This window comes from Carlito syrichta, unplaced genomic scaffold (assembly GCF_000164805.1).
Source record: "Carlito syrichta isolate Samal-C Ts95f unplaced genomic scaffold, Tarsius_syrichta-2.0.1 Scaffold199447, whole genome shotgun sequence".
Lineage (NCBI taxonomy): Eukaryota > Metazoa > Chordata > Mammalia > Primates > Tarsiidae > Carlito > Carlito syrichta.
The window spans coordinates 133954-158236 of NW_007143543.1; the positions used below are offsets into that span (position 1 = coordinate 133954).

Here is a 24283-nt window from a genome sequence, read left to right on the forward strand (position 1 = left end):
CTCCTTTTGCTTGGCCTTTCTTCTCCTCTCCTTCGGAGGACTAATTCCTGGCTGGCAACCAACCAGACGCTGCTCCAAGGTCGCACAATACGTCTTTTCATTCCCTCTGGGCAGGGAGAAGTGATCCCTGCCAGCTGTGCAGCAAACTCAAAAGGCAAGAGGCTGAGGAAAGAGACGGGCCTGTCCTAGCACTGCCCCTACCACTCAACCCCAGACCTCTGGTCTCACCTCCCTCTTGGCCCTACCCTTCACCCTGCAAGGGGGTCCCCATCTCTGTGGCGGGCCCCAGGGTGGCAACTTCGTCCTAGGAGAACCCACGTGCAGCACGAGCTGAGACAAGGGTCCTTTGTGTCCTCTCACCTGCTGCCCCCAAGAGCACATTCCATTCCTAAGTGGCAGCTGAAAGAAGAACCTCGTGGGTTGACACAGGATATTACGAATGCCCTCTCTCGCACCCTGTCCCCATTCAAACCCGGCTTCCTGGACAGGTGTGGCTTCAGGTGGCCCTTCCTACAGGTGACCTGACTCGTCACTGTACTGCCTGTGGCAGACAGAGACAAGAGGACTTGGTGCCTGGGGGTATCATCCAAAGTAGAGGGAAAGAGAGGCTGCCAGTAGAACTCATGACCCCAGGGGAGAGTGAGTTCTGGCATTCGCTGCCCAGGCCTTGTCCTGGCCTTTGCCCCAGCAAGGAAGCCTCTGCAGAACCACCTGGGAGGAAGAAACCATCAGGGAGGAAGCAAAGAGCTGAGGACCACCAGCAGCACAACCCCTGAGATGCAGCATCAGATGCCACCCACTCCCCATATCACCCCTGGAGGGATCGGGCCCTCCTCCTTCTTTGGCTGGCAGCTGGCCTTAGAGCTAAAAAGGGGCCAAGGGTGCTCACTACTGTTTGCCGTAAACTGATATCCCCAGCCCTGCCCCATCCTAGCTGGACCCTGAGAGCCCAGGAGCATGCAGGCCTATCTCTTGCAGCTGTCCACAGGTTGCAAAGCTACCTCAACTCAGAAAGCATTTCCCTGGCCAGTTTCAGATCCGGAGTCCCAGGGTGGCTCTTTCTGGTAAACATGCTTTATTCTATATAACTCTGGGGCAAGATCTGGGTGGTCAATCCGGCACAACTGCATGTATTTTCTTTCCAGCACCAGGATCTCATGCCCAGGAAGCAGGGCCATGCTCCTACAGACCTCAGCTGTGATGAGCAGCCCGGGGGGCAGCCTCCTCCTCCAGCTCCAGCACACACCCCTCAGTGGAAGAACCTGCTGGTCTCTGTACACAACCCCCCTACCCCCCACCATTGCTCACTTTCCCACCTGGAAGAGAAATCGTGGCTGACTCCCCATGCTCTGAGGGTACCTGGAAAGGCACCTGGGCACCTGCAGCCCCTACTGTCCAGCCATGCACCCCTGCCTGGGGGGAGAGGAGCTGCCTATGGGCCCATGCTCCCTGAGAGGTGGTGGGATCCCCGTTCCACCTCTGCATCTTGTAGGAGCACCTGCATTTGGGGCAGCAGGCTCTCTGGACCCTTATCTCCCGCATTCACAGTGAGAGACTCAGCCCCTCCTCCCAGGTATAAGGCCCGGGTCTTGCTCAGTTCCCTGCAACCACATGTGTAGAACAGGGCTGTGCATGCCATAACGACCCCCAGTGGCCTGGTTCTCCGCATAGACCCTGATAAGCATGTAGCTCTCACCATCTCCATGCCCACAAGAAGTCTCAAACACAGCCTGAATGGGGCTCTGGAACACAAGCATGTGGGGTGAAAGACATACCTGCTTCCTACTCAGCCTCTAGGTGTGTGTGTGTGTGTGTGTGTGTGTGTGTGTCCCCGCGTGTGCACATGCTGTCCTACAGTTCAGCAGTTGTGAGGCTCAGGCCTCCAACTGCCTTCCACACTGAGAATCAGGGTTAGCATATTCCAGGGACCTTCTGCCCTTATCGGCTGGTCCACTAACTAGCACTCGGACAAATGTGGCTACATAACTTGTGGGGCCCAATGTATAGGGAAAATGCAGGGTCCTTTGTTTAGAAAACAGGAAAAGGCGGGCACAGTGGCTCACAACTGGAATCCCAGCACTTTGGAAGCCGGGGAGAGAGGATTGCTTGAGCCCAGGAGTTCAAGACCAGCCTGGGCAACATGAGACCTCACCTCTACAAAAAAATTTTTAAATCACCTGGGCATGGTGGTGCATGTCTGTATTTCCAGATACTCAGGCGAATGAGGTGGAAGGATAGCCTGAGCCCAGTAGACCAAGGCTCCAGTGAGCCATGATCATGCCACTTGCACTCCAGTCTGATTAACAGAGAAAGACCCCAACTCAAAAAAGAAAAAAAAAGCAGGAAAAAGTGCTGTTAAAGTTCCAGAAATGTAAAGCTTGACCCATTCTTTCATAGTCTTGACTTGTCATGGTGTTCTTTCATTTGCTATTTCCTTTTGATTTAGAGATAGGGTCTCACTCTGCTGTCCAGGCTATAGTACAGTGGTATAACCATGGCTCACTGAAGCTTCAACCTCCTAGGCTCAAGCTATCCTCCTGCCTCAGGTATTCAAAATGCAGGGCAGGGGATTCTCCAAAGAGCCTGATGCCGTGAGAGGGTGGCTGTGTGTGCACATACTGTGCACATGTCTGGGGATGTTATACACAGACTCCACATGACACGTGATACTCTGCATGTCCATGCAGCCAGCCTCTTCTCAGTGAAGAGAATCTAGATGTTCTGGAACAATCGTCAAGGAGCATCAGTGGGAAAAAACACTAACAGGCTTCCAAGGGAGCCAGGGGCAGCCACGGGCACCCTCTCCCTGTTTGGTTTAATGCTGGCTACATTGCAGCTGATTGAACTTCCCAGGGAGCCCAGGTGCTCAGGGCTTGCACACTAAAGGACCCTGCCAGCTCTGGGCTCTGTGCTCATTGGGTTCCCCGGAAGTCCTGGAAGCTTGGTCTCCACCATGGTACCAGTCTCGCTTACCTTCCAGGAAGGCTTCCTGCTTCCAGGAAGAGACAGAGTAAACATGAAGAAGACACTCTGCAGAGCAAGTTCGGTTCTCACCCCAGGCTCCTTCTGTCTTATCTGAGAGCTTCCAGATAACCTTTAGGGGCAAACCTTTAGATGAAGCATAAAACTTCACTCACCTTTCCTTCCTGAGTTACCCTGGCTCAAGGGCTTGTCGGTGACAGAACCTTGGGTGGAAGAGAAAACAAGAACACACGTATTCAAAATGCAGGGCAGGGGGTTCTCCAAAGAGCTGTGAGAGGGTGGCTGTGTGTGCACATACTGCGCACATGTCTGGGGATGTTATACACAGACTCCACATGACACGTGTCCGGTGGGGCTTGCTTAACGTCAGTGTCAGCAATAGCCCAGCACGATTGAGATGAGCTGTGATTTCAGGTGCCCTGGCAACCGTTTTGACCAGATTTCGACAGAATTCCTCATTCCCCTCACTCCCAAGGTGAATATTCCAGGACCGGTTGCTCCCTCACAACCCCATCCGACCATGCCCCCTCAGCTCCCCATCCTGAGCCAGATCCAGCCGGCCTGGCTAATGGAAAAGAAGCCCCCTCTCACTGCACAGGCAGTGATTGACACCCCTTGCTGGTTAGGACAGGAAATCAGTGATTTTCCATCTGCATGAAGTAGAAAATTGTTGGCCCAATTGTATTGAATGGGCCAACACAGTCTGGGGCATGGAAACAATTTTCTTGATGCAGCTCCTTAAGGAGGGGCAGCATGTGCATTTGGCAAGCATTTGCTCGAGTGGCCAAGGAAGCCCTGTCACCCTCCCTCAGCCATGACCCTGTGGCACCTGTCTCCTCCAGGAAGCCAAGCCCAGCATCCCTGGCAGGGTGTCATCCACGCATCCTCAGAGGGGCAGCTGTGGAGCTCCACCAACTTTTGGAGAGGCAGCGTCCATGCCTCCCTAACTCACGTCACACTCCCCTCTCCATACCTGGCTTTGCGGGAGCTCGGTTCTGTTGCCCCATAGGGTTTGTTCCTAGTGCATCTGTTTGCTCTGAGTGACACATTCCAGTCATCTGCAAGGAAGGCTCCTTCCTGCCCCTCCCTCTAGACCCAATTAAGGTTTCCAATTTCCACATAAACCACAAATAAAGTAAACTTCCCTTTCTGGCCTGCTGATTTGGGTTTCCTGATGGAGATTCTTACTGCCCCTTCCACTTTCTTTTCCCTTGATACAAGCAGGGCACATAGAAAAATGAATGAATTTTACAAAAAGGAAAAAGTCAGGACAGCAAGACTGCTGCTAGCCTGTGGAATTTCTAGTGGCTTTTACCAGAATGTTTCCTACTTTGTTTGCACTTAAAATGAAAAATAAGCAAAGCAGTAAAGCCATATACACACAGATATGGAGAAATACGGGTCAGCTGATGGATGGGATGGGCTTCTTTGAAAGATGGCAGAGCACTTAGTAAATTCAGAGGCACCTCAGAGCCCCTTGCTGTCTGAGCAGAGGTAGCCAGTGCAAGCTTGTATAACCCATAATCCACAACCCCATGAAACTAACCTAAGAGCAAAATGTCTCTCTGCTTATACAGCTGGACAGAGAAAAGAAAATACTTCATTTTTGTTATGAGCTAACCTGACGGGTCACTAGAAAACAGGGGTTTCCCAACTTGCCTAAACATCAGAACCACCTGAGAAGCTTCATAAAAGTAAGCACTACAGGTCTCACTGTAGACTTTCTGGATCAGGATACTACATAGGGGGGTCTGACATCAGGGTTCGTTTTAACTCCCAGGCACTGCTGATGGTCAGCCAGATTTGGAGGCCACTGCTGGGAAGGTTTTCCACTTGTGTACATGACATTCTGCAGGGGTGGAAAATCTATTACACATGAGCTACCACTCTTCTCTCCTGTGCCCGTGATGACATCACTAACTGATCGCCACGGCTTTTGACAGTGACCTCCCACATGGTCTTAAGATCTATCTCAATAAAGCACTTAGATGGCCACTAGCAGCCAGAAACCACACACAAGCAAGTAATGCAGATGCCACAGGGGTGACAGCCATGAAAATCAATAACGATACACTCACGGGATCACCCCACTGACCAGTGAGCAGGCATGCTAGAGTGGACTCCTCCCTGGCCTGGAAAAGGGCCCATCACCACCAACAACCTCCCCATGGTGCCCCCACAAGCTGCAGGAGATCAACCAAAGGGTCCCTCTCTGGCCATGTTTGTTCTTCCCGTCCCTCCCCACGGTACCTGAACATACAGGAGTTTTGTTCTGCACAGAAGAGCCACTGATGGGCTTCCCGTCCGGGGTGACACACCAGCAGTAGCCCGTGTATGTGTGGCACTGTACCTGTTCAGGGAAGGAAGCAGGGAAGAAAACCATGAGTCTCAATGTCAAGAGTCCTCTACAGCCTCTGCCTCTCACCCCTGCATCCGTCTTGCGGGTGGAGCAGGCCATCAGCAGCACGGAGCACACAGGTGCAGGGTGACATGCATGCACAATCACAGCAGCTAGTCTGTCTTTTCTTATGACCCTTCACACTGACCACCTGACCTCATACTGTGTTTTTCCTGAGATGGTTCTCACCAAATCCTGAACATGTTTTCCCAGGTGCTGCCACATGCTCCCATCCAACTGTGAATAATTCTGACCCTCAAGCTAATATGGTGAGTGCAGGTGGGAGTGTCACCACTGCGGGTTGACATGGTGCCTCTTTAACAAGCAGGGACAAGCGGCACACTCTTCCTCTTTGTCCAGCTTAAGCCAGCACCCGATCGTCAGTCAGCCCACCTACTGCCACTCTCCCGAGACCAGGACACTCATGACAGGGTCAAGGTGAGAGCGGAGCCACTGGAGCCCACAAGTTCTACATCTAGATGCCACGCGACCACACAGGGGCTTCCTCAGGCCTCTGCCATGAGGCCCACCTGTCTGGGAACAGGAGCAAAGCTCTCAGGTAACTCTCCTTTCCTTCCAAATAGCTGTCGCCCTCCCTGCCTCCTCCTACCCACCCCACTGGCCTCTTCCCATCTGCTTTCTGCATAGAGTTCCTAACCTCACTGAGGCATTCCTCCCTGCTTAGAACACCTCAGTGGCTCACTTTTTGACCCAGGATAGAGATTAAGCTCATCTGCACAAGCTTGTGGTCCCCCATGGTCCTCTCTCCATTCCCAGCCTCATTTCACACCTGTGTCCCCGTGGTGACACTGGCTCTCACCACACCACTTGTCTGGAATACCCCACCTCATCCAAACTCCTCCGAATCCCAACCTCCTCCACAATATGCCTTCCCCTTCGAAGCAGCCCCAGCCTGCCTGTCTTTTCGTCCTGATCCCCCAAACCCCCTTATCACAGTGTGCTCCAGCTGCTGATTCATCTGCTCCCTCAAGACCATGGCACCCAGGACTGCATGCTGGTGGTTTCCACATTCCCAGCACTCAGCTCTGTGCCTGATGTTTACTGTAGCCAGCTGAGGAGCTGAATAAGGGCATGAATTACACTAGCTCCTCAATTCTTCCTTCACATTGATTCTATGAATGCAATATTCATTTATTTATTTATTTATTTGTCAGCGTCTAGTCTGTCTGCCAGGTTGGAGAGCAGCGGCACAATCACAGCCACCGCTGCCTCGACTTGCCGGGCTCAGGTAATCCTTCTGCCTTAGCATCCCAACTAGCTGTAACTATAGGTATGTGCCACCACACCTGGCTAATTTTTTAATTTATAGTAGAGATGAGGTCTCACCATGTTGCCCAGGCTGGTCTTAAACTCCTGGGTTTAAGCCATCCTCTCACCTCCACCTCCCAAAGTGCTGGGATTACAGATGTGAGCCACCATACCATTTAAACAGCCTTACTATATCAAATGTAGAACTCAACGACAAGATGGGTGCCAATCACCAAGGCATGAAAGTATAAGAAATGTGCTTCTCAGTGTCCAGGACACAGTGGAATGGGGGCTGGACAGCAAAAGCACACAAATTAAGTGGAGGGGTATGGAAGAGGACGCAGCCTGAATCCCAAGAGGTACCACTGTGGCAGAAAAGCTACTGAAAGGAAGCTTTTGCCTGTGTGTAGGCACCCAACACCGTGATCCCCCATGATAAGTCATTCCACTGTGGACCTAGGGGCAGAAATCAGGGTGAGATGGAAGGAGGCCCCCTGTGCCCCCTATAAATGAGGCAAGTGCCTCTGCCATCTGTACACAAGGTCTTTCCCTAGTCCACACCGTCTCATGGCTGTGGCCCTACCCAGATGCTCACCCAAGCATCTTAGACTGGGTCAGTGCTACCTTCTAAGGCACCTCATGGTGCAAAAGTCCAGACAGACCCGGGTTTGAATCCTGGCCCAGTCAGTTATAAATAAGGTATGTTACCTAAGTTTTTGAGCCCCACCTACACAATGGAGATCACGTCAATGCTGGGGGGCTGGGGAAGAAGTCAGTACCCGGCATGTGGTGGGAGATAAACACAGAGTAGCTGCAGCAGTGACTGCTCTCGGCTGTGGCTGAAACATCTAGCAGGCGGGCCTCCTAGCTGGCCGAATGCTCTTGAAACCTGCACAGGCTTGGCTGGGAAACACGGTGGGGGACTTTGAGTGGATACCCCAGATCCCACCAGCCCTGCCGGGGATTCCTCCTTGGGGCATTTGATTGGGGCCTGGCTGGCTGGATCTTTCTCCTTAGCCAACATCATCTCTGGGGAGACCTGCCCGGGTCTGGGTGGCCACTCTGGTTCACTCAGCCCCTGGGCTCCCACAGCCAGGCAGGCCTCTCTCTGCAGGATAACTGTGCCCCAGGCCTGGTGTGCAAGGCGTGCTTCTGGCCCAGGGCTACATGCTACAGGCAGGCAGTCTGCAAAGAAGGGCTGAGTGGAAGCCCCTCCTCTGGGTGCACACAGAGCCCCCACCAAGGCTGCCAAGGACAGAACTAAATGCACGAGTAAGAGGCTGAGCCACAAGCTTTGTTTCGGGGCTAGAACCTGACCTCCAGGCTTGAAGGGTCCCAGGGGCCAAATTCTCACTGAATGCCCATTGTTATCCCCACAGATGCTGCCCCTCTAGCCCCCAGCCAGGCCCCCAGGCCCAAACACAGCTCCTTTCTCCACGAGCCCCAGCACTTCCCTCAGTCCAGGATCCAAAGAACAGACCCCAGATTACAAGATCCTCCAGATGAGAGCTTCTCCCAAGTCCTAGAAAAGTGAAATTGGGCGGGGTACGGTGGCTTATGCCTTTATTCCCAGTGCTTTGGGAGATTGAGATGGGAGGATTTGTTTGAGGTCGAGAATTCAAGATTATCCTGGGCAACATAGCAAGACCCAGTCTCTACATTAAAAAAAACAAAAAAATACAAAAAACAAAAAAAGCCAGGTGCGGTGGCTTATGCATATACTCTCAGCAATTTGGGAGGCTGAGGCAGAAAGATGGCTTGAGCCCAGGAGTTCAAGACCAGCCTGAGCAACATAGCAAGCCCTCATGTCTACAAAAAATGAAATAAAATAATTATCCAGGCATGATGGCATGCACCTATAGTCCCAGTTACTCAGGAGGCTAAGGCAGAAGGATCACCTGAGCCCAGAAGGTCAAGGCTGCGGTGAGCCATGATGGTGCCACTGCACTCCAGCCTGGGCGACAGAGAGAGACTCTGGTTAAAAAAGAAAGAAAGAAAGAAAAAGAAAAGGGAAAAAAAGGAAAGAAACCTGAAATCAAGTGAGGAGCTGTTGCCATGTTCCTCTGAGGCTGGGAAGCACAGTTGTGGGCACCCGGGCCCAGGGGCACCGCAAGGGAGAGGCAGCTTAGAATGTCTCAGGCTGCAACAACTGTGGGAAGTGGCCTAGCAAAGCCCCTTGTGGAAGAAGCTCCTTGGATCAGCCCACAATTCTCAACGGAGAGGTTGTTTTTGAGCTGTCTTGGGTAGTTTTCAAGATGTCTTCTTGCAGCAAAAGTAGCTCTATGAGACAGACTGCAGTCAGCCCTCCAAGCCTCCCACTCCACTCCTGAACTCCATCTGCAGCCTTGGAGAGCTTCTTAACCAAACGAGGCCTCAGCCTGCCTGCATCTCTTCCAAAAGGGAAGATAAGAAAAATGATGATGTCTGTCGCAGTGGTTAAGAGAATTAAGCTGGATGATATAAACAAAGCACTTAGCTCACATGGTAAGTGCCAAGTTAGCCTCAGTTATTTATTTATTTATTTGAGTTGGAGTCTCACTGTTGCCTAGACTGGAGTGCAGTGGCCACTCCCGGATTGCTTAAGCCCAAGAGTGAGACCAGTCTGGGCAATATACTGAGACCTCCTCACTACAAAAAAAAAAAAAAAATCAAAAACAAAAAATTAACTGGGTATGGGGCCCATGCCTGTAGTCCCAGTTACTCAGGAGGTTGAGGTGGAAGGATCACCTAAGCCGAGGAGTTCGAGGCCACAGTGAGTTGTGATTGTGTGCACTCTGACATGGGCAAAAGAGTGAAACTCCCCAACTCCAACAAATTTTAAAATTAGCCAGGTGTGGTGGCATGTGCCAGCAGTCCCAACTACTTGGGAGGCTGAGGTGGGAAGATCACTTGAGTCCAGGAGTTTGAGGCTCCAGTGAGCCCAGATCACGCCACTGCACTCCAGCCTATCTCTAAAAGAAATAAAACATCACTGGGTCCCACCCACAGTTTCATCAGGTCTGGAGTTACCTGGAGAATTTGCATTTCTTACAAGTTCTCTGGGGATGCTGTGGCTGCTGGTCCAGGGACCACACACCAGTAGCCACTGGAATCAAGGAGGCATTCCTCAGTTCTTCTGGCATCTGTCACAGAATCCTCAAGAAACAAGTTCTTTTCTAGGGGAGTTTGGGAACAAGGGGTCCTGTGACCATACTTCTTTGCAAGGCTTCTGCATTCCTGCTGTTTTAATGGCACTGTGTTAATGCCGAGGTCAAGCGGCTGCGGCATTAACCCTTCCAGGTGATCTCAGAGTGTCTGACTGCAGTGAGCAGCAGGTCGGGGAGGGAAGGAAGGGATGGCTCAGTCTTTTCAGTCTGTCCAGCAGGAACTGTTCCTTCCTCGCTTTGGAAGAGGTTATCCCACAAACATCCCCCTCCTCTTTAGTCAGGTGTGGCTGAGGAGCAACAAGACGTAGAGGGAAAAACAGGGTTTTGCAGACCAACAGAGCTGAGTTTAAATGCCATCTCCACCACTAGCTGTGTCACTTTTGCAAAGTCACTTAACCTCTCTGAGCTTCTCTATAAAATAGGGCTCATGGTACCACCTTGAAGGTTATCGTGGAGACGAGATGAGACAAGATGTGCAGAGCATCTAAACCAGTGTCAGGCGTAGGGCGCAGGCTCAGCACTCACTGACCGTATGCTTTCCTCCTTCCCCTTCACAGGGAGGATTGAGGCCATGGTCTCAAGACACAGCTATTCTTGCTGGCGGCAGACATTGTCTCCTACTCTATGCCAAGTCTAGGGAAGACTGTCTGGTGGGGAACCAGGAATTTTCCTTTAAGATATTTACCTCAGCTTTCAGAATTTAAAAGGGACACAGGAAAGGCAGACAATCCTTCCATTTCAGAGCCCCCCAAACATGGGAGTCTTTGTCAATTGCATTTTTTATAAGCTAACACGATGTGAGTTAGAAGTGGTGTGTCTAGAATGAGAGACCACTGCATTCCTCCCAGGCTGTTCATGGCCACATCTGAAACCCTGCATCCAGCTTTATAAGCAGGCCTTGGCAAAGTAGATTCAGATGAGGGAGGCCAGGAGGAAAGAGACATAAATCCCTGTGATATGAGAATCGGTGACAGACCCAGGGACTTCTGCCAGGGCAAAATATATATATATCTGGCTAAAAGAGAAGATTTCACAAGGACGTGATGGTGTCCATCTTCAAGTCTTTCTGTGGAAAGTGGGATTTCTGCAATTCTGCAAATGACACTGCTAGAACAGGGGTCATCTGTGGGAAGTTGCAGGACAGCTCTCAGATCAATGCAGAGAAGGGCTTTCCAACAAACTGTCCCAAAACCTATTATGGGTTTTGTCATTGTGGGAATAAGTTTCCTGCCTCTGGTGACAATCAAGCAGAAGGTGGAAGAGTACTTGGGGAGAAATTACAAATTGGACCTGTGGGCTGGGCTGGAGTGGTGGGGCACCATCATTCAAGACACAGAACCCACTCTGTGTATAGCACCCAAGGGACCATCTGTGGCTAAAGCAGCTCAGGAAAATTCCAGCTTACAATGTACCCCAGATTTCAGTATTCTACCTCCACCCCATTAGAGGACAGAACCACAAGGCTGCTCTCAGCAAGATCTTTCCACACTAAAACAAGGTCCACTGCCCTGGACTCTTGCTAGAGCTGCAGGCTCACCACTGATAGAACAAGTCCTTTCTAGGGGATGAGGATGCGCAATGCTCCAGCCTGCCAGTGTTTGATCAGCACAGGTCAACAGAGGTGCATAGCTCGTGCAGAATATCAATGCCCTCAGTGCAGGCTAGGAATCAGGAGGAGGAAGGACCAGACAGCAAACCAAGATGTTTCTAAGGCAAGCTGGTCACACAACTCAGGTCTTTAGGGGCAACGTCAGCAAGACGCAGTTCTGTACTGTGGGGTTGGCAGGGTGAGGGGGCACCATAAAGGAAAAGCAAGACCGTCTTCACAGATCAACTCAGTCACTCCGGAAATAAGGTTTTAGGAAATAGAATGATAAGAACTATGGAAATACAACAGTAAGAACCAGAGAAGGGCAACCTCCTTGGGTCCCCTCCCACTGTGGGAGCTTTTCTATCTTCTCAATTAATCCTGCTTTCTCAAAAAAAAAAAAAAAAAAAATCTAGAGAAATGACAGGAGAGCCCACTGTCTTTGTCAAAGGTCTGCTACCTTTTGTTTATTATAAAACAAGACTTTTCCTTTGAGCTTCCAATGCTAAATCAAAGCATTATCAAGAAGAAATAACAGCTCCCCAGATCCCTACATGCAAGAAAAGACCTCAGGAAATGAAAACATATGTACACGTGTGCACTGGTGGGAGAAAGCAATGGTTAGAATGAGTGAAAACAGAAAGACATTAGTGTCTGCAGAGTTGCATCAAGAAAGATTGCTCCTAGAACATGAAGCTCAGAGACAGAAAACATCACAATATCACAAGTAACGTCACGTATGGCATTTCATATTCTTTAATAGTATTGGAAGTACAATTTGTCTACACAAAAATTAAATGCCTTGGGCATGTGTCTGATAACATCCCCTAGTGAACCACATGGCTGCTTAACATTGATGAAAAGCGAGCTGGCAGTATGTGTCAGATGCCTTAACAAGAGCCTGTCCTTTTGACGCAATAGAGGGCTTCTAGAAATCTAATCCCCAAATTGTCAGGTTCCAGGCTACATAGTACAAAGGAACAGGTTACAACACAATGGAATTCAGTAAGACGGAGCTAGATGTAAATGTAACTTACACTGGAAATCAGCCCACAATACAATTGTTAGGAAAATATCATAGAGCGATTAACAATTGTTTTTCTACAATTGTTAGTAACTGTTAGTTCTACAATTTTGTCCTAAGTGTTATAAGTGCACACAAGGAAAAAAACTTTTGAGGGTTAGACTTTACTGTTGCTATTTCAGAGAGATGACATCACTGGCTTTATCTTTCTACCTTACACACATCTGCATTAACAGAATATTTCCTAACAGATGGTAGATGGATTTTCTACTTAGAAAAAAAACTGAAAATATTTTAAATTATTTGGTTAACTAAGTACCTATTATATGTACATACACACATACATAAAATAAGCATCTAGAACACATCATTTTAGTAGTTGCATAGTGGCTATGACATAATTTGTTTAAAAAATTCTCTATTATTGGATATTTAAGCTGTTTCCAAATATTTTTGCTAGTATAATCAGAACGTAGATAGAAATCCTTCTGGCTAAATATGTTCACATATTTTTAGTTACTTCCTAAGAATAAAGTCCTAAAAGTGGAATTGCAGGCCCAAAATGTGGGCACAATTAAAAACTTTTGACCCAGATTGCAAAATGATCCCATGAGAAAGTCAGTGCCAATTTATGATCCCGGCTGTAGAGTAGCCTTCTCCTCTTCATTCAACTCTGCATATTATCATCTTTTTCCAGTGTTTACCAGTTTGTTAAAATGATCCACCTTTATTTTCACTGGCACTTTTTTTACGACTACGGGGACAACACCATCCCTATTCACTGGCTATTTACAACCATCCTGTGACCTGCCTGCTGAAAACTCTCACCTACTTTTCTACTAGGATCCTTTTCTTTCTGAATTGTGAGAGCTCTTTACATACAATTAATTCTTGTCATTAAGACTAATGTGTACCATTTTCTTTTAGTTTTTGATTTGCTTGTTTTTTAGAGCAGAGTCTCCCTGTGTTGCCCAGGCTTGAGTGCAGTGGCTATTCACAGGCACAAACATAGAGCACTACAGCCTCCAACTCTGGAGCTCAAGCAATCTTCTTGCCTCAGCCTACCAAGTAGCTGGGATTACAGGCACATGCCACCTCGCCCAGCTTTGTTTTTAGTTTTGTTCAAGGTGTTTATGTCCCCAAATTTTACATTTGTATATATTTTCTCAAAAATAAAATGCATTCAGAACTTCAAATAACTGATTTGTAATTGGGCTTTTGAAGTATCAACAGCTGTATGTATATGGCCTTTTATACAGTTACTTGATCATGTGTCTTCATCTTTCCTGCTATAAACTCCTTGAAGACAGAGGTCACGACATTTTTTGAATACTGCACAGCAACCAATACACAGCCCAGAGTTCAGCAGAGCCCAAAAGTGAGATGGAAGGATCTTGTGTCTAGGGATCTGCTTTGAAGCAGTCCAGTTTGAGGTGAGAGATGAAAATGGGGCAAAGATGAAACAGAACTGGCCACACGTCAGTCATTGTTGAAGCTGGCGGTAGATACATAAGAGTTCATGACAGCGTTGTTTCTATTTTTTGTACTTTTTAAAATTTCCACAATCAAAAGTCAGCAGCATAAGAGAGAGAACTTCTGGAATGACAATGGTCATGAAAATGGAATAATATGCATCAAGGCCACTTCTGTAGCCCAGAAAAGTGAGGTGCACAGGCCTTGAAATCAGGCAGGCTTGAGTACAAGTCCTTATTAGCTCAGAGACCTTGAGCCAGAGACCCAACCCCTCTGAAACTCAGTTTTCCTTTATAAATAAGGGTATTCATAACTACCTCAAAACCGTGCAGTGAAGATTAATGGGTGTGAAACTCATGCCCAGCACCTGGTAGCACTCAGTAAAGAGTCGACAGCATTATCCTCCAGAGATGCCCACGTGTGTCAAACTCCAGCCAACACTGCTACACGGTGCCAACCCAATACCCTGCCACTGCAGCTGAGGTTTCAGTTAATCAGCTTAGGCACCAGACAACTGGTTGGCAGATAACTTGGTAAAACAGATGTCAGAAATTCTGTTCCTAATACCCAAAAGAGAAAGCAGGTAAAACCACAGCAAAGGACAAAGCCCGGAGCTACTCACCTTACTCTACAGGCCACTAGAGGAGCTCAATCCCACATCCCACTGAGGCAATCGACAAACTAGTGATGAATTCCTGTTGTAACAGTGGTTCGAAACTGACTGAACACTGGCATCACCTGGGGAGCTTGAAAAAATATATCTGGGTCCCGCTCCTAGAATTTTATTTAATAGTCTGGGATATGGCCTAGGAACTGAGACTTCTAGAAATCTAACATGATCTAATGTGGAGTTTAGTGCTGCTGCCATAGAAGGAAGATGAGCCACTCACATGTGTCAGTTGGGGTTGGAGGAAACAGAGGAAGAGAGCAGAAGCTGAGGGTCTCACATGAAGCTCATAAAAGCCACCTCGGTCACGTGGTCTCAAGCTGTATCCCACGACAGACAAACCCAACCCCATCAGAGTCCCATTACCCCTTCCATAAACTTCAAGACAAGTTTACTGTGTAATAGCTCACAGAGCTAAAATATGTTATCAACACAGGATGCATGCATATCGATAGTCTTCCTTTCTTTCTTTCTTTTTTTTTTTTTTTTTACATTTTTGAGTCAGAGTCTTACTCTGCTGCCCCTGCTAGAGTACGGTGGTTGTGCTATTGCAACCTCAACATGCTGGGCTCAGGCAACCCTTCCATCTCGGCCTTCCAAAGTGTTGGAATTACAGGTGTGAGCCACTGTGCCTGGCCTTGTTTCCTACAGAATATTAAAGCAATGTAGCTTGTCTCTGGGTTTTGGTTAAAAAAAAAAAAAAGGTCTAAGTGACAGTGGCAGCTGAGGATGGAGGAAGCATTCCTCTCACGGTGCTCTGGCAGCCTGTCAAGGTGATTGAAGCACACTCAAAGAAGCAACCTCATTTTGGGAAGTTATTGCTGTGACTTTGATCAGGGGAAGCACATCCGTTCTGATCACTTTGGCTGGAGGGGCCTGCTGTCTGGCTGTTTGGCTGCTGGACTGCCCACTGGGGCGAGGCAGCCTCGAGCCTGCAGACACATGGCAGTGCTTAGACTGTCAAACAAATGAGGGGCTTCTTGACTGTCTACACAACCTTTGCAGAACTTTGGGGCCCTGTCGTTCAGCAATTCAGCCTGCACTAATCTGGAAGTTCCTCTCCCCTGGCAAACACCACCTGGCTGAGCCTGGCCACTCTGAAACAAAAGCTGGCCAGGGGGCTGTGGATCACGAGGCAGCAAACGCTTCAGAGTCTGGAGGGCAGGGGTCAACCTTTCTCATACACAACATGCCCAGGATGGCACGGCCCAGAGAAGGGAAAAACCGCTAGCAACAGACGGACACCGCCTCCTCCCCTTCCCTTTCCCCTTCCCCCATCCTGCCCCAGACACATTTGAGAGGGGCTTGATTTCCTCCCCATAGACAGGAAGTCTTAGCAAGCAGTTTCAATAAAGACAAGTATCATTCTCATTGTTTTTACTAGAATGAGTAGTAAATAAAAAATTGAGGCTGGGACTAGGGGCAGTGGCTTGCGCCTGCAATCTCAGCACTTTGGGAGACTAAAGAGAAAGGATCACTTGGAACCAGGAATTTGAGACCAGCCTGGTTAATATAGTAAGACCTCATTTCTACAAAAATTTTAAAAATTAGTTGGGAGTGGTGGTGTGCACCTGTAGTCCCAGCTACTCAGGAGGCTGAGGTGGAAGGATTGCCTAAGCACAGGAAGTCAAGACTACAAGCTGTGATTATGCTACTGCACTTCAGTCTGGGTGACAGAGCAAGACTTTGTCTTGAAAAAAAATTTTTTTTTTAATTGATGAGACAGCACATCTATTTTCAAACTTCAGGAGCTTCAACAAAATGTTTTGGGTTTTTCCTTAAGTGGTGCCAACCACAAAATCTTAGGAAAATCTGAACAGGAGACTACAGTAGAGGTGAGAATAATGAGGATAATGACAAATATTTATAGAGTATGTATGTCCAAGCATCTTATATATGTTAGCTCATTTCATCCTCATCAAAGCCTTACAAAGAAAGCGTGAATAATAATGAATAACAGTAATAATAATAATATATATAACATTATTATTATTTATAACAATTTTAATTCTTATACATAATAGCAATGGAGACCTCAAACTTCATTTCTCAGATAAGAACATCTGTGACCCCACGAAGCTCAGGGGCCTGCCCAGGGTGGTGGAGACTGGGCTTTATGCCGAGGCAGGCCGGCCCCAGGAGCCTGGTGCTGACCACAGTACCAGACTGCCTCCCTCCAGGGCTCCACAGAGCCTCCTTTGATGTTGCCAGCTCCGAGAGCAGCATGGGGGCTCCAGAAGGCTCTGGAGTTGAGGGGCTGGGCGCAGGCCCAGCTCACAAGTCACTGCTGTCACATCACTGTAGATGGGGTAAGGACACCCATCCACAGGCTTGTGGTGAGGCGTGAATGGCAAGACAGGAAAAGCATCTTCCTCAGGGTCAGCAGCCAAGGTCAGTCTAACCCAGGACTCTGGAGTCTGGCTGTGTCTGGGTCAACTGGGGAACCTTTGAGCACTGACATCCCACCCCCTCAAGGCCCCCCAGGCCTCTACATTTCTACCCAATGATTATCCCCTACAGCCCACCCAGAAATGCAACTGAAAACCTTGGCCCATAGGCCAGCCTGCACTTCAGCCTACTGATTAGGAACTATGAGGAAGCCTCTGCCCTGGCTCCAGGACAGCAGGATGCCCCCAAATGCTGCTCAACTGGACGAAAGGAGTGGCAGGCATCAGAGCATCCCTGACCACTTAGCTCAGGTCACCTCATCCTGTGACCTTCCCCTCTCATTACGACAGTACCTTCATCCAGCCAGCATCGCCTCTAACTCCTGCAGAAGCCTCTCCTCCCGATGGCTCCCGTGAGCCATGTACTTCTATGTGGGAGGGAGATGCCCAGAACCTTCCAAAGGAGCATCTGTGTTTCCCCACTACCTGTATCTGAGAAAGAGTCCATGCCGATATCCACACAGTCAGCACTACTGCTATGCAAAAGGCTAACCAGAGGAGCAAGTGGGATGAGAGTTATTAATGGCACTGCCTTAAAAGAAGGTTGGGTTAAAAAAAAAATTTTTTTTTTAGAGATGAGGTCTCGCTATGTTGCCCAGGCTGGTCCTAAACTCCTGGGCTCAAGGGATCCTCCTGCCTCAGCTTCCCAAAGTGCTGAGCCTGAAAAGAGGTTTTAAAATCTAAGTGTGTCATGCCTGTGCCCGTGCTTGCACACACACACACAAACACGTGCACGCACCCATACTCCAAGGACCCTGCATACCGTGTACTGAGCAAGGGCTCTGCTTTGCCCTGAGGAAGGGAGCAGAAAGCACAGTGGGAAGGCATAAACAGGGGAGGGAACATCAGGGTTGCCCATGGAAACTGGCAGGAATATGCAAAATACTCAGCCCACATTAGATGCACGTGGACAACGTGGGGCTGGCTCTGAGGAGCCAGCTGGGGACAGGACCAGGCAATGCCAGCTTCCTGACTCGGGCGTCCACACAGCTTTTGGGCCTCACTGTCAGCTGGCAGGAGAAGGTGGCATGGAGGGTCCAGGAGGGGAGAGGCACAGAGGCCACTCCTGTTGCCGTTTCCCTGAAAGGAAGGCGCCAGGGCCCTTGCTTCAGGACCCCTTCCTGCACGGGCCAGGAGAGAGCTGCGGAAACTCACCTGGGTGAAGGAGCCATCCTCATCACACTCTGGGACAAACACGGCCTCCTGGGGCTTCTTGGCTTGCTCCAGGGCTTGAGTTCGCTCCAGGCGGCACTTGCTCTGACCAGCATCTGCAAGGGGATAGGAGAGCATTTTCACACTGCACTTGGATCCTGCTGGAGTTAGGGGTAGGGTAGGATGTCTGCCCACAGAGGGCTGCCTGGAGGAAACTCACCTGAGGGGAGCCCATCCTGGCCCGTCCGCCTAGCACACAGTGCCTGTGGCTCAGCCCCTGCCTCCTGGGAACATTACTCTTAGTGGGGTGGGGTTTCGTGCTTATCCCAGGATTTGCCTGTCTTTTCTTCCAAGTACTCCTACCCTCACCTGGGAAGAAAAATGTCTTACTTGCCTCATCTTTCTCTGGGTATATCACCCTGAAACTAGGAAGCCCAAGGGGATCCAAGATGTTTTATGGCTCAAGAATTGCAAGCACTTTAGAAAATTAAAAGCTCTAGGGCAGCTGGCTTAGGTGCCTATGATTCCTGTGGTGGCTCAAAACAGTCCAGAGTCACAAACTCCAATTTATCTTCAGGACTCAGGAAAGTGATGTGAATTAGAAAAACGAGCTGGTTATGAGAAGCACAGCCTTCAGTTCAGAGAGGTTATAGAGAGTGCTGAGGACTGTGGCAAACTGGAAACAGGCTCCCCTATAGAGGGGGTCGCTGCCACTCAGCTCTAGCCCTATGTTGCTTGGCAGGAATACAGACCTCATGTTACCAGAACTTCCAATTTTGGAAGAAAAGGACAAAAAGCCAGAATTCTATGTTGATTCCCTCAATTTTTAAATGTTGCTCCAAATGGTTTTTAATGTTTTTAAACATGTGAGCAGAGCAAACAAAACACATCAGTCAGCTAACCATTTGGAGTCCCTATTCAGGAGCCAGCAATCATATCTTGCCATTTTAAATAACTCTATTAAAAAGAAAGAAGAAAAAAGCACCAGTCATTCAGATGCACATCTCTCTAACCCGTGGGCTAGGGGCAGCATTGAAAGACAGAAACGTGCTCATTTTTGGAAAGACCAGCTCTCCTTCCCTCCACCTGGACACCCACTGCATGCTCCCCGGGGATGCTCAGGGCACCTCCTGGCCGGCAGGGCCACAGACACTCACCTTTGCACCTGCCTCGGTGCACCACACCCAGTGTTGGGTCCCGGCACTTGGCCCGCTGGTACTCGCACATGGACTCGTAGGACCTGCCGTCTGAGGCACAGACGGGCTTGGGTTGAGTTCTGGAGCAGTGGAGGTTGCACTGAGGGTCACGGTCACTTATGAGAAACTAGGGTGGAGAAAAGCGAAAGATACATGGGTTACTTCTGCAAGAAAAGTGGAGGCAAGCCCAGGGCTTTCAGTCCCAGCTTGCCCCAAAGTAACAAAACCCTAAAGTGACGCAGCTGGACAGCCCCAATGTTGAGCCCAGGAAGGCGTCCTCTATACATTGTAAGAACGACAGTGATCAACAGCTACTGTCCACCCACCCACAGGCTCTGGGAAGGCAATCCCCAAGTGGGATTTCAATATTCACAATGACCCTATGAAATAGGACATTCTTATTTTGCAGATGAGGAAACCGGAGCCCAGAGAGAGGGGACTTGCCCAGCAAGACACAGCTCCAAGCAGGTAGCTGGGTCTAAACCGAGATCCATGAGACATGACACCAAAGCCTTAACCTCTGGATGTTTGGCCTCTCCGTTCCACAGATGGGGGGGCGCAGGCTCAACATGGCTACACCCCCAAATCAGAAACTCACTACAAATCTCCAAATTCTATCTTTGAAAAGTTGTACAAGGGGAGACCCAAAAAAAGCTGGAATTTGTTTATAAAAAATCATGTATTTATCCTTACATGTTGAAACTTCAGTTTCAAAGTACTCTTTAAAGTACTCTTCATTTGATGCAATACTCCTATCAAGACACCTTTTCCGCTGTTCAAAACAGTTTCTGAACTTGTCAGTTTTGATGAATTTTAGTGCTTCTGCCCTTTTTTGTTTTCTCTCTTCCACAATGGCAATCTCTTCAAATTCCCTTTGAGAACTTTTTCATTCAGGGAAACAAAAAAAGTTGCTTAAGGTGAAATTGGGTGAATAGGGAGAATAGGGCATGGGGGTCATGCTGTTTTTGGTCAAAGACTGCCACACACTCAGCTTGGTATGAGCAGGTGCACTGCAAATCACCCATCATGAAATGGGCAAATGCGTCGAAAGAACCTCCAAAAAGAAAAATTCACTGAAGCCTAGTGCAGCCTCTCACAACAATGCTAACTGGTACACCGATGCTGATGGGTTCCTAGAACACTTACCTAGCAGGGAAGCCTGTACTGTATAAGGGGCCCACCCTCCAAAAGATTAATTCTTTTTTGGGGTGGGGGGGCTCCTCTCATATTTATTAGACAGCATCAAGCCCCAAATCTATCACCCTTGAATTTCTACCCACCTCTCTCTGGCAGGATTCAGGTTAAGTGGTTTTCTGTTAAAGGGATTTCCTGATTTTAAAACTATCAATAATTATCAGTTTGGGCAACGTAGAGTTAAACAGACTTCTTAGGGCAGGACTTCTCAAACCACCTCAATACATCCCTGCGTGGCATGACCAAGAGGCATGCACAGTCATTTAACACATCTGCAAAGTGCTCACGGCTGATCTACTGAGCTACAGGGTCTCATTTCCATTCCCTGGAAGCTGGACTGGCCTCTGTCACTTGCTTGACCAACAAAATGCCACAGAAGTGATGTTTTGGGGGTCCTGAGCAAGGCTCCACAAGGTCCCACAGTGTCTGGGCCTTTCCCACTCTGGGGAAACCAGTCACCGCACACTGAGTTGAACCCCAAGACCCTCATACTGTGAGGAAGCCCAGGTAGCACACATCAGAACCACGTGGGGGAGACACCCACTCAGCCAGGCATGTAGAGGCAAAACTCAGTCACTGCATGCAGACCCCAGGCCACCCCACAGAGCCTGGCCTGAGTCCAGCCACCCCACAGAGCCGTGAGATAATAATAATAAGCTGGGCTAAGCTGTTACTGTCTGTGGCAGTTTTTTACATGGCACTCAATCACCAGATCAAGGAGCAAATTTAACAAAGCATCTTCCAACTGTAAGTGACCACAACCCCTTGATCAGGGGAGCCTGTCAGCACTACAGGAGGCAGCGGGGGAGCAAGAACTGGGCCATCCCATCCTGGTAGCATCTGCGCAGTAACCCATGGTTAGACAATGTGGACCTCCAGTGCCAGGTTCAACCTGCCCGTGCCCATGTAGCAGAGTCCTGGCAAACTGGAGGCCTCTGTTGGCGTGGGCAGGGGCACTGAACGTCCCACACTAACACATGGCAACATCATGAGCATGTGACATGACACCAGAGGTGACTGTAGGATCACCCCAAGCTCACAGAGGTTCCAAAAGGTATGGGTGCAAGCTCTGCCTCAGGCATCTTTCTATGGGATGCAAATAGATGAGAACTTGTATGGGTGCAACCTCTGTCTTAGGCATCCTTCTATGGGATGCAAATAGATGAGAACTTGTTGGCCCTTTTCCAGAACAGCAGAGAAAGTTCTAAAAAGTCCAAAGATAGTACCACACCCTTCAAGGGAGTGCTGGAAACACATATCCTGCACTGGCCCGATTTCAAGAGAGCCAAGCCTACACAGACCACATCCCAGCCATAAAACCCACCCCTCCTGCTACCTGGGCCTCACCCACCAGGCGCTGGCTGCCTAGGCCAGGGCGGGGGCAGGGAGAGTGGAAATCACCCCAGGCCTTGGGGGTAGATGGTACAATGTGGCCTTCTTTCCAGAGGCCCTGAGCTCCCATGTTCACAGACCTGAATCCTGCCTGAGGCCCCCAGGGAAAGGTCCCAATGTCTTGAGAGTTCAGTATCTGATGGACCCTAGAGTTCAGGGGTAACAGTAAATATTAATCATACACAAGGTCCTGTCAGAGGAAGCCCACTGTCCCCAGGATGCCACACAGAGGGGTGCTGGGTGTCATCCACAACCAAGCCCCACACAGGGCCCCGGCCTCCACTCCCCTCAGGCTGCCCAGCTTACAGCCCTTGAACGGTATTCCATGGCCCTCAGGAATCCTCATGTGTTCTCTCAGATCTGGCCAAAATCCCACCCAGGACCCCCTCTGGGCTCCACCCTCACTCCTGCGGGGTAATGCAGAGCTGCCACCTATTTCTCATGCCACTCCTTCTCCTTCCCTTCCTACCCTACTTCAGATTTCGGCCATGCCCCTTGGGGAGGAGCAACCCACTCTCACAGGTAAGGACGGCTCCCCTGAGATCTTCTCCCCTCAATTTTTCACTCATGGCCCTTCACAGTGTGTGACAGTGAATTCACCTGTGTGATCTGATTCACAGTAGAACCCCTGATTCTGAGCTCCAGGAACACAATGACAATATCAGCATCCCCTCCCTAGCACCCAACTCAACTCTGGGCACTCCATCATTCATGGGATGAGTGCTTTTCCCACAGGGCTTGGCCCCAAAACCTGCTAGGGTGATGTCACAGGCCTGCTCACTCCCTTCCCCCTGCGCTGAGACCCCCACCTCGGTCACATCCCTTCCCCCCCCTCTACTGCCCCACATGCGGGCAGAGGTGGCCTAGAGCCAGCTGTCCCCTCCCTACTCATCTCAGGAGCCAACCGGGCTGGCTCCGTATGCCAGAGGGCAGGGCTGTACTGCCTGGTACTCAGCATTTGATGTCTGGCACACCAGCAGGCCCTGGAAAGACAGTTCTCAACCATGTGGAGCCATTTTTGCATGAGGGTGGGTATTTCTGCCTGTAACTCAGTAGCAAGGACAGGCAGTATGGCCCAGTGGCGAGAAGACAGCTCTGGAGATGAGCCATGGATATGGATCCAGCACTGAAACCTGCACGCAGTTTAATCCTGGGAAAGTCGCCTGACTTCTCTGGGCTTCAGTTTTCTCATCTGTAAGATGAGACAATGATACACATTGCCTCAAAGGGTTACATGGAGGTTAAATTATTTAAGTGTCCTAAGTCATATATAAGTTCTTATTCATCTTTTTTCTTTGGAATTTAAAAGGGGTGAGCAATTTTTTTTTTAAGTGAACACACAGAAAAAAGATGAAGAGATAAAGACAGTTTCTTTTCAAGCCAGCCACAGGTGTCCCATGGGGCTGAGCTACGAGCCCTAAATGCGGTCTGAAAATGGCTTGCTCTTCAGAAGAGACGTCATGCAGCTGTGCCAGGGACCAGCCTAGTGGCCAAGGAATCCTCTGTCTGTGGACAGACAGGTGAAGAGCTTTGGAAGTCCTGCCCATTCCCACACCCAGGGATCTTTCCAGCTTCCAAAGAGCTCCCAAGACATTCTGTCTAGAAATGAGGGGTCCCTGAGGTCATGTCAAAAGCTCAAGAAGCGTGGAGGCCACTGCTAAAGACCCTCTTCAACTGACAGTGTCCCACTGTCATCTGTCTTAGGAACTGTGTGCATTTGTGCAAAAGGACTGGGCTCTAATGGCATCCTCCAAGCAGCCCCCAAGAGCCTCCTCCATGTCCACCAACATGTAGGAAGGAGGAACCTCCCATGTCTCACTGGCCCATTCACCTGCTCAGTCAGTGAGCATCAACACAAGCCCGCACAGCAAAGGATACCTAGCCAGCAGGGTCCCTGCCCCCAGTGAGTTCACACTACTGGGTGCAGACACCGAGCATGACAGCCAGATTCCATGGAGACACTAAAACACAGAAACTCAGAGAGGACTAAACTGAAGGTGCGGGAATGCTCCAAACCACAAGGTCAACAGAACTCCCTACACCCACAGCCATGTTCTATATCTGTGCTGTCCAACACGATAGCCACAAACCACACATGGCTATGAGCACCACCAATGGAGCCAATGCAACTGCGGAGCCATAATATTTAGTTGTGTTTAATTTTAGTTAATTTAAATTTAAATGACCACATGTGGCTAGTGGCTGCCCTATGCAACAGCCCAGCTGTCAAGTAAACAAACCAAGAGAGGAAGGGAAGGGAGGGAGGGGGGAAAGAAAGGGAGGGGAGGGGGAAAAGGAAGAGGAGGGGAGGGTGGGAAAGGGAAGGAAGGGGAGAAAGCAAGGCGAAGGGAGGGG

General features: G+C 49.4%; 1 protein-coding gene across 1 annotated transcript in view; it reads right to left on the minus strand.

Annotated features, from left to right (window-relative positions):
• SMOC1 (SPARC related modular calcium binding 1) overlaps positions 1–24283 on the minus strand; it is an 83241-nt gene that overhangs the window by 51842 nt on the left and 7116 nt on the right. Inside the window, exons 4-7 of the mRNA XM_021709369.1 lie at positions 19304–19469; positions 18150–18262; positions 5233–5332; positions 3138–3185 (exon numbers count right to left, since the gene is read on the minus strand). Coding sequence (XP_021565044.1) covers positions 3138–3185; positions 5233–5332; positions 18150–18262; positions 19304–19469 — 427 coding nt within the window. The remainder of the gene's footprint in view (positions 1–3137; positions 3186–5232; positions 5333–18149; positions 18263–19303; positions 19470–24283) is intronic.